The 10,911-nt window shown below is 41.4% G+C and overlaps 1 protein-coding gene across 1 annotated transcript in view; it reads left to right on the top strand.

Moving 5' to 3' along the window:
- HDGFL3 (HDGF like 3) overlaps positions 1-10,911 on the top strand; it is a 75,015-nt gene that overhangs the window by 57,431 nt on the left and 6,673 nt on the right. Inside the window, exons 4-5 of the mRNA XM_052659946.1 lie at positions 1,065-1,223; positions 4,586-4,732. Of these exons, the coding sequence (XP_052515906.1) occupies positions 1,065-1,223; positions 4,586-4,732 (306 nt within the window). The remainder of the gene's footprint in view (positions 1-1,064; positions 1,224-4,585; positions 4,733-10,911) is intronic.

Below are 10,911 nucleotides of genomic sequence, written 5' to 3'. Positions count from 1 at the left end.
ATATGGGGAAAAGTTGATTGAAAACCTTCTAGAAAGGATTCACCATTCTAAATGCCATTAACAACATTTTTGATTCAAAGGAAGAGGTCAGAATATCAACATTAAGAGGAATTTGAAAGAAGTGGATTCCAGCCCTCATGGATGACTTGGAGGGCTTCAAGACTTCAGTGGAGGAAGTAACTGCAGATGTGGTGGAAATGGCAAGAGAATTAGAAGCAGAGCCTGGAGATAGAATTTCACTGTTGCAGTCTGCTATTAAAACTTGAATGGATAAGGAATTGCTTCTTACGGATGAACAAAGAGTGTCGTTTCTTGAGATGAAAGCTATTCCTGGTAAAGATACTGTGAAGGCTGTTGATGTGACAACAAAGGATTCAGAATATTACATAAACTTAGTTGATAGAGCAGTGACAAGGTTTGAGAGGATTGACTCCAGTTTTGAAAAAAATTCTGTGGTGGCTAAAATGCTGTCAAACAGCATTGCCTGCTACAGAGAACTCATTCGTAAAAGGCGGAGTCAGCTGATACTGCAGATGTCGTTGTCTTAACTTTAAGTTGCCACAGCCACCCCAACCTTCAGCCACCACCCTGATCAGTCAGTAGCCATCTATGTGACTGACCCTCCATCAGTGAAAAAGTTAGGACCCACTGAAGGCTCAGATGATGATTAGCATTTTTTAGCAGTAAAATATCTTTAAGGTATATATATAGTTTTTTAGACATAATGCTACTATAAACTTAATAGACTACAGTATGGTATAAGCATAATTTTTATATGCAATGAGGAACCAAAAAATTCATGTGGCTTGCCTTATTGTGATATTTGCTTTATTGTGGTGGTCTGGAACTGAACCTAAAATATCTCCCAGGTATGCCTGTAATTCTGTTACTCTAAGAGGGTTCATGTCAAGTGGTCACTGGAAAATTGAAGTTGACAGCCCTCTATTTTGAAAATCTAGAGTAAGCTGAACTTTTTCTAATTAAAATAGAATGATTGTTTTTGCAGTTTATGATCTTTGCCATTTTCCAAAATGTAATTAGCTAATATTTTATTTTTTTCTTAGGCAATTCAGCAGCAGAGCTCTTCAGAAACCGAGGGAGAAGGCGGGAATACTGCTGATGCAAGCAGTGAGGAAGAAGGCGACAGAGTAGAGGAAGATGGAAAAGGCAAAAGAAAGAGTGAAAAAGCAGGCTCAAAGCGGAAAAAGTCATACACTTCAAAGGTTACTGAGAAACCTTTCCCCTTGTTAATACACATAGATATATATCAACTCTTTTGAGCCTCTTCCTTTAAAGACAGTAATACATCTGAAGGGAATAGGCAGGTAATCTTAGACGTGAGGGTAACTGCTATGGACTCTCGTAAGGGCTATTTGGCCCTGAAATACCGCCTTCTCAGTTGGAGGAGGACTGTTCTTCAATCAAGGGTGTAAGAGTAGGTATCCCTCTGATAACTGTCCCCAGATGAGCTCTGAAGAATTTAAGAATGTAGGAGACTTCAGTACAATTTAGGACTATGTCTGCTACTGTTGATGGAAGCATAAAGATAGACTCAGACTCTTGTCTCTTTTCTTTAAAGACTGTATTTTGGCACTTTATTTGTTCAGTCCTATTTCGTAATCACCTGTTCTATGTCAGACACTGTACTAGGTAGATCCTAGTGAGCAAATCCAACTCCACTCTTACCCTCCTATAACTTACCATCCAGTGGATTGGGGGTGGAAACACAGAGTAAAAACCAATAATGAATATAAATTCTGGAAGGGCTATGAAGGAAATGAATGGGAGCAGGGAATGACAAAGTACATCTATTGAGATAGAGTGGCCAGGCCTTCCTGAAAAGACTAAGTTTATGCTGACACCTGAAAGAGTCTGGAAGGAAGAGCCGTGTGTGGCAGAGCTCTGAAGGTGGGGAGGGTTTGACATGTTCCTGAACTGCAACAAGGCAGGCATCAGGATCAGGAGGGAGAGACAAGCAGAGGCTAAACAATGGAGACTGGTATGCCATGTTGACAGCTTACTGACCAGAGATGTATTAAATATGTCTTTGATTACCTGAACGGTATTGACCAGAGACGTTTCAGTATTCATGTACATAACAAACCACTGGCCACAGGCATAGTTTCTGCCTATGGTCAATAATGTGTTAAGGAGTTTGAATTTTATTCCAAATGTAACAATAATTTATTGGAGACATGACATGATCCTTGATTTACAAATCAGAAGTTTAGGTTTTTCATACAGTAATTCACAAATGCAGTTGAAAAAAGTGATACTGTGGAAGTTTGTTCACCTTATAGAAACTTTAAGCAGGATAAATGGATCTTTGAAGATAAAGATTGGTACAAGTTTTGCTGTAATGGGTCTGTCACAAAGGTGAATCCTTAGAGAAATTACTTCCATTTAGACTGTGGCATTTAGTGACTGGATATACTTAGGAAACTCCTTAAAAACAAGTATCATGGGTTTATTAGACTGTCAGCATTTTATTTCACAGTCTATAAAACCCACCCAACTGGCATACAGGTACAGTTTTATAAATGCATATTACTTCCTGTACGCCTCATGAAGAACATGGTATCTGCCTTAAATGAGGATAAAGTTTGCAAATGACAGCAAAAGAGTTAGAAAAATAACCTCTGTGGAAGACTGGATCTCCCACAGGGATTATTTTTTAAGCTGAATTTCTTTTAGCATTTGGACTTCACTTAAACACCAACTGAATTTATTTTATTTAATTCATGATTGTCTGCTGAGTTTCTATGAAATGTGTTGTGCTACTCTAAATTATCTAAGCTTTCTAAGGTAGCTGAGATACATATGTGACTTTTAAACATCCTTATTTCATTTCTCTTGTGAAAACCAGAAGTAATGGAACTCTGCCTGGGGTAGACTTACAGTGTAAAGCAGTGAAAAGGGAAAGGCATACTATACTTACTAAGGCTTGTCTATTTTTAAATTAAAGAATCATTCCCTTTGCCTCCTTCAAGATCACAACTTTTGTGATCACTAGAGAACCATGATTTATTTTCAGTATCAACTGTATAAGCTAACACAATGGTTCTCAAACTTTCACATGCGCCAGAGTCACCTGGAAACAGGGTTGTTAAAATATATATTGCCCAGCGCCACCCCACCCCAAAATTTCTATTTTAGTTGGTCTAGGGTAGGACCTTAAATATCCGTGAGCTGAGGTTGCCAATCTGGGAACCACGTACCTGGGGTAACTTCACTGCTCTCTTTGGCTTTCCAAATATTTCCTTTTGGTTGTGTGTGGTGATTTTTTTTCCTCTACATCTGTTTATTAAAGTTGAATGATCTTCCTTTGTCACTGAACACCAGTGGCTCACAAACTTTTCTGACTGCATCCAAGTTAGGTTGAGGGAAGAGTCCCACGTCCCCTCTACGTCACCCAATTCTGTTTTTCTGTGGGGAAAAAAATTTACTAGGAGAACAAAAGTATTTCACCTTTTATATCATCACACTTGATTTAAACTCTAGGCACTCCACATTCAGATTATTAAATCTCTGCTTTCCTTCTATGTAAAGAAAGTAAAAACGAAGTCATTTTAAAGGGATATTTGAGGCTTGGTTGGTCGTTTAAGTAAAATAGAAACAATGTAATTATAGATTCTGTCACATAGCTAAAAGGTATTTTCTCTTTAAAAGTTGCATTTTAAAATACAGATTGTCTGAGGAAGCTCAAATTTGCTAACTTCATTTTTGTTAAGACCAAAAGTGACTTGGCTTAATGAGTTTTCTTAGCTGTTATTTGCCATGTGCTTAAAGATTCATAAAGTTTTTCAGAAAGGAAGTGTAAGTAAAATGCTACATTTTATTTTCTTGAAAGTGCACAGTGGAGCCAGCTTTTGATCATTTTAATGCTGTTCTGCAAAGCAGCTCTGGCTGTGAACTCTGATTGTGTTTTCATCCTCACTGCAGAGTTCATCTTGGTTTCAGAAGGTAGATGATAAAAAAGGAGCTAGTTCACCAGTATGGCCTTAAATTCTTCAATAATTTTCCATAATTTAAAAAATTAAAGTTAATTCAGATCACACGGTGATGCACAAGTTCTGCCAAGATCATGCCACATATGCCATTGACCTGACAGCTTCCATACGTGCTCTGACATGGGTGTCGTGTATGATCCCAGAGGGTTGATCTTGCTTCTCTGGCCTCATGCTCTGCTGTGAAATAATGGGGAAGGACAGGCGACCTTTAGTGCCTCCTAGCTCTGTAGCCTTCCTAGAGTGGTCTCCATCAGCTGTATTTATTCATTGATAGTGTTCCAGGTGTATGACTGTTCATTTTCTGCCCTTCATATCACACTGCCAGGAAGAATGAAAAGGTTATCTAGTCCACCTCTACTTCCTTTCCAGCTGGTTAAACTGAAGCCCAGGGAGGTGAGATGACTTGTCCAGGGTTGTCTAGCTCAGTCTTAGTACTCTGCATGTTGTATCATGCTGTATCCTGTATCAGGCCACACAAACTGGATATAGGCCAGCTGTTCCTACATTTCTCACTTGGATTTGTGCATTCAGGGCTCTACTTTTGACTGTAATTTTTAACTTGTCTAAACCTTTAGAAATCCTCTAAACAGTCCCGGAAATCTCCAGGAGACGAAGATGACAAAGACTGCAAAGAAGAAGAAAATAAAAGCAGCTCTGAGGGTGGAGATGCCGGCAATGACACAAGAAACACAACTTCAGACTTGCAAAAAACCAGTGAAGGGGTAAGAATATGCCTGTAACGTTTCCTACCTTCCTGTTCACCTGGGAGGCACTCTGCCTCAGAACGGGGTTCGTATCTCAGCGTTAGTAAATGTGGCCTTGGTGGTGGAGAACATGCTCAGTTGGACCTATACATTCGTTCCCTGCTCCTGAGTAAGTGATGAGCTGCTCACAGTCTGAGAACAAAAGACAGCCATGTGGGAATTACACCTGCCCATCAGTTTGGAACTCAAACAGGTTTATTCTCTTTTAAACTAACTTCAGCAGCTTGTGAGTTTTTAAAAAGTTAGGCATGAAGTACTGAAATGATGAAATGCCACCTCAGAATTTGACAGTTGTTTTTCTTTTATTATAAAATGAATGGCATGTTCAAAATAGGGTATTTTATACCGCTCCTTCTTTCCTAGAAGCAGTATGTAATATAATATACCCAGGGGACTTTAAATATTTAAATATTCAAACTATATGTGAATGTAAATGTTTAAAGTAACCAAGGGGGAAAGTTGTCTTGAATCTTGTTCACTAGTGTTAACCTCTGTCAGTAACTTCAAGGTCACAGGCAAGTCAACATTTGTAAAAGTTTTAGTGAAGGCAGATTTGCCCCTAGTCATTTTCCATGGATCTTTATGAAGACTAACTGGACAGCAGCAAATCATTTTAAAACAGTATCCATAAAACAAGTTATTACTCTTTAGTTCTGATTTCATTTCTGGTCTGCTTTTGTCAGTACTGTTTACCTCTCAGCTGTCTCCTGCTTCTAGTAACCCATGTTTATTCCCAAGTTATGACAATTCTAACTACTCCCTTGTTCCTCTTACACAGCGCAGCTTCACTCTGTCCTCTGCCTGCCTGCCTTCTCTCGACCTCTCCAGTAAATAGACCCCTCTCATTACCTATACACATAGCCCTCCCAGGGACACTGAGCTGCTAACAGTCACCAAAGGCTTGAGTACCTGACTTAGACTCAGTTTTCATCTCACCTGCTACCTTCACCTAGGTATCTTTAATATGCATATAGCAAAAACTCCCACCACATGTCTCCCCTTTACTACCAACTTCATGTCTGGCTGCACTTCCTGTGACAAAGAAGGAGGCAGTCTACACCCTTACTACTCCGTGTGCAGCCTGCAGACCAGTAACACCAGCATCATCTGGAGGCTTGTTAGACATGCAGAATCCAGGCTCAACCCAAGCCAGAATCTGCATGTTAACTAAACTTCCGAGTTATTCATCCACACATGACAGTGTGAGAAGCACTAAGCTCTACCTTTCTGTCATCAGAGTCCAGAATATCATCTCCTCCTACCTTCTCCAAGGTTACCGCCTCACCCCCATCACTTGTCCCCCCTCTCTCCTGTGCCTTTCCTTTCTTTCCCACTGCTCCTTACTCTCTGCCTCTAAACAGTATTAGGTCTCCCTTACCCTTGTAGGAGCTTCCCTTGTGGGTCACGGAGGAGGCAATGGCACCCCAGTCCAGTACTCTTGCCTGGAAAATCCCATGGACGGAGGAGCCTGGTAGGCTGCAGTCCATGGGGTTGCTAAGAGTCGGACACAACTGGGCGACTTGACTTTCACGTTTCACTTTCATGCATTGGAGAAGGAAATGGCAACCCACTCCAGTGTTCTTGCCTGGAGAATCCCAGGGATGGCGGAGCCAGGTGGGCTGCCGTCTATGGGGTTGCACAGAGTCGGACACGACTGAAGTGACTTAGCAGCAGCTTTGTGGGTCAGCTGGTAAAGAATCGCCTGCAATGCAGGAGACATGGGTTCGATCACTGGGTTGGGAAGATTCCCTGGAGAAGGGAAAGGCTTCCCACTCCAGTCTTCTGGCCTAGAGAATTCTAGATCGCAAAGAGTCGAATAGGACTGAGCGACTTTCACTTTCACTTTACCATTATAGATACCTCCCTTCTACTGTATGTCCTACTCTTTCCACCTTTCTCTTCATCTCTAATTTCTTAAAAGTTATTTTTTTCCTCCCAGTGTCCATTGTCTCACCCACTCATGACTTAACCCCCAACACTCTTGTTTCTCCTTTGCTATTTCATTGAAACTGCTCTTGTAAAGGTCCCTAGTGATCCTCCCATTGCCAAACCCAGTGTCTGCTTTAGTCTTAGTCTGCAGCATTTAGTACCATTGACCACTTTCTCCTTCTGGCTGTGCCTCCAGCTCACTAGTCTCTTCTGCTTCTCCCAGTTTCTTCTCAGTCTCTTTCTGGAGCACTTTCCTCCAGGCTGTCTTGGCACACTTCTAGTCTGAAAGTTTCCCCTCTGTCCATCTTAGGCATTCTCATGGCTTCAACTGTCATATATGACTGATGGCTTCCCATTCTGTATCTCTTGTATTGTAGATTCATTTTTCTGTTAATGAAACCATCTCTACTTTAACATCTTGAAAGCCACTCAGAAGACAGTTGCCATCGGAAGTAGCAAGAGCAGCAGCTTGGTAGCAGCTGACACTTTGACTGTGTGCCCAATCTGTGCTCAGTGCTGCCCCTGCACTTAGTCCTCATGTAGATCCCAGGAGGCAGGTGCCAGGTGCTCTGTACTTTGTAGCTGGGTAAGCTGAAGCCGAGAGGATGGGCAGGGTCACACAGCTCGTCAGGGCCTAAGTTAGAAGCAAGGGCCTAAGATCTTTTCATTTCTACCCTGTGTCTAATAATATTTTACATACAAAAGGATATATATAATATCAAGTAGTAAGCAATACCAGAGACCCTACCGCTCAACCCCAAAAGTAGAATATAACAATAACTTGTATCCATTTACATGTTCTTTCCCATCCCATCTTCTTCCTACCCAGAGATAACCACTAGTGTTGTATTTACCATTTCCTTCCATTTTCAAAAACTTAGCCCATGCCTAACATACAGGTATATACTTAAACAATAATACAATTTTGCTCCTTTTTGAGCTTTTTTAAAAATGATGACATTTACTCACTACTGTGCTTCCAAGATTCCTTCATGGGGTTATATGTGTTTACTCATTTCCCATTACCTTATAATACTCAATTCTATGAGTATATCGCAACTTCTTTATCCATCCTTCTGTTGACAGGCATTTTGGTCATTTTGCAGTTAGGAACTGTGTTGCTGTGAATATTTCCATATTGTCTCCTAGTGTACACATGCAAGGGTTTCCTTAAGGGTATGTAAACTCTGACTGGACAGGCTGAGTCACAACTGTTTTTATGGTGTTTATAAGATAATGCCGAATTACGTCCCTAAGTTGCTGGACCAGCTTATATTCTACTCTCCATGTATGAGTTCCCTGTGACTCACTTGTCATTGTCAGACTTTAAAATTCTTCCCAATATAGTGGGTGAAAATTCTAGTCTTAATTTGTGATTCTTTGATCAGTAATGAAGTTGAGCCTCTTTTTACCTGTTTGACCACCTGTGCTTCCTCTTTTGTGCAGTGCTTGATTTGCGAATTTTGCCCATTTTCTTATTGAATTTATTTTCCTACTGACATGTAAAGGACTCCTTTACATATTCTGGATTCTAACAAACATGGGTGGTCATGTGCATTATAGACATCTTCTCCAAGTTTGTGGCTTTTCTGTTCAATTTCTTAATGATACCTGTTAGTGAATAGACATTCTTCATTTTATTGTAGTCAGATATATCAAAATTTTCTTGTTATGGTTATCATTTTTCTGTATTGTTTGAGAAATCCATTCCTATCCCAAAGTCAGAAAGATATTCTCCCGTATTTCATTTTAAAATTGTAAATTTTTGTTTTTAACATTTTAGTGTTTAATCCATCTAGAATTGACCTTTGTGTGGGTTATGAGATAGGATCCCACGGCATTTTCCCCACAGCATAATCATTTAACCAGTACCATGTATTAAACAGTCTCTCTATTCCTCTCTGATATGCAGTGTCATCTGTTATGTAGCCATGGGTCTCTCTGGGTTCTCTATTCTGTTCCTTTGGTCAGTACTACAGTAGCTTTATAATTACAGTAGCTTTATAATGTGTCCTGATATGTTATAGGGCAAGTAGCCTAATGTGGGGGGCTTTCTAGGTGGTACAGTAGTAAAGAATCTGCCTGTCAATGCAGAAGACGCAAGAGGCAGGTTCCATTCCTGGGTCGGAAGATCCCCTGGAGAAGGAAATGGCTACCCACTCCAGTATTCTTGCCTGGGAAATCCCATGGACAGAGGAGCCTGGTGGGCTACACTCCATGGTTGCAAAGAGTTGGACATGACTGAGCACACACACAGGCAGCCTAATTTTTTTTCCTCAGATATTTTTTAGACACAGTCTAGGACAGAAGGTTCAGAGGGGCTTTTTTTTCTTGATGGGAGAATTTGCAGCACATAGGCTGATAAGAATGATCCAAATGTAGAATGATCACAAAATAATAATGTAGGAAAGAATTGCCAAAGTAGGGCTCTTCAAAAGGCAAACAGGCATAAAATCCAGTGCACATCTGGAGGGCCTGCCTTAGTTCATGCACTGAAACAGGAGGAACTTACGTGCCTCTACGCTCAACACTCTGTTTTCCTCCTGTTGGGCGTGGGGGCAGGTAAGTGGGTACCTGGGGTGAGAGCTTGTAAAAGTTCTCATCTGATTGCTTCTGTCTCCTTAGGAAGCAAGGTCAACAATTGAGAGTGAGAGCAGGAAGAAGTGTTGAAATTTCGAGAGGAGGAAAAGGGATAAAATAGTTAGAATACAAAAGTGACTGGACTTTGGAACAGCAGGAAGGGCCCACTCGAGGTTAGTGGTCATTAATTTAAGAACATTCAGATGGCTGTGTGTTTTTCTCCAGGCGTATTCAATTGTGCGATCACAGAAGAGTAGAGAACCGAGTTTATCCAGAATTGGAGTTTGCCCAGAGAGCAAAGTAAAGGAAGTTTGAGGCAAGGGAGTTGAGGGTGTATGTGGGGAAGAGATTAATTATAATGTTGGACACATGGAATCCAAAACATGTTCAGAGGGAAACAGGATGTGAGGAAGGGACAGGATCAACAGATTTTGAGTATCAACGAGTTCTTGGAGTTAGAGTACTAGGTAAAGGGAATGCGCTGGAAAGACAAGTAGAGATGAAATAGTCAGATGTCTAGATGGAATTACGGAAGCAGGCGGCAGGGCCGGTACTCTTGATGTCTTCAGTAAGATAGGTTTTCATTGTGTGAGCCCTGTTCACAGCACAGAACATTTAGTACCCTTGGCCCCTGCTCATTAAATGCCATCGAAAACTCCAACCTACAATGTTCCCATGAAAGTGAAAAGTGAAAGTGAAGTCACTCAGTCGTGTCCAACTCTTTGCGACCCTGTGGACTGTAGCCTGCCAGGCTCCTCTGTCCATGGGATTCTCCAGGCAAGAATACTGGAGTGGGTTGCCACTTCCTTCTCCAGGGGATCTTCCCAACCCAGGGATCGAACCCGGGTCTCCTGCATTGCAGGCAGTTGCTTTATCCTCTGAGCCATCAGAGAAGCATAATTTCCCCCTAGAAAACAGTGACCTAGTATTTACAAATGCTCTCAGTGGTTAAAAATTGCTTGTTTAAGAAATAACCATGGAAATGAGCAGCTAAGGTGAGGTAGCAGACAGTATTTTTAGGGAAGAGGAAGTCCAGGAACTAAGAGGTTAGAGTGTTGCAAAGACAATCTCTGTGCATGTTGACATCCAGCAGTTAGGATGCTGAATGACAGTGAGCCAGAGCTGACATCTTCAAGGAGTCAGAGAGAGTGACTGGGGAGTCTTGGAGAAGACTGCAGTAGGGAAGGGGTGGCATCTTACAGCATTGAGACTAAAGTCCAGAAGGATTTTTTTCCTGGCGGGAAGCACAGAGAGAGGAAGAATAGCTAGAAATAGTAGTAAGGTTAAGGTCACCTTCCCCACCTCCAGGGCCTGTAGTATGAGAGCCGCCATATGTATGCAGTATGTAGCAGAGGAGAAGGTTACCCCCCGGGGGTTGCAGAGAAAGCAACAGCAGGATCTCCAGGGTGAAGCTAGATTGCAGTTAGAACAAGTTGATGAATAAAGTATCTTGGGAATGAAGAAGGTTTGCTGATGGCTGACTGTAATTTCCAAGGGAAGCTAAAGGCAAAGGAGAAAAGGAAGGATATACCCATCTGAATGCAGAGTTCCAAAGAATAGCAAGGAGAGAAAAGAAAGCCTTCCTCAGCGATCAATGCAAAGAAATAGAGGAAAACAAGAGAATGGAA

This window comes from Budorcas taxicolor, chromosome 21 (genome assembly GCF_023091745.1).
Source record: "Budorcas taxicolor isolate Tak-1 chromosome 21, Takin1.1, whole genome shotgun sequence".
In the NCBI taxonomy this organism is placed as follows: Eukaryota; Metazoa; Chordata; class Mammalia; order Artiodactyla; family Bovidae; genus Budorcas; species Budorcas taxicolor.
This window is presented reverse-complemented; position numbering and strand designations above follow the sequence as displayed.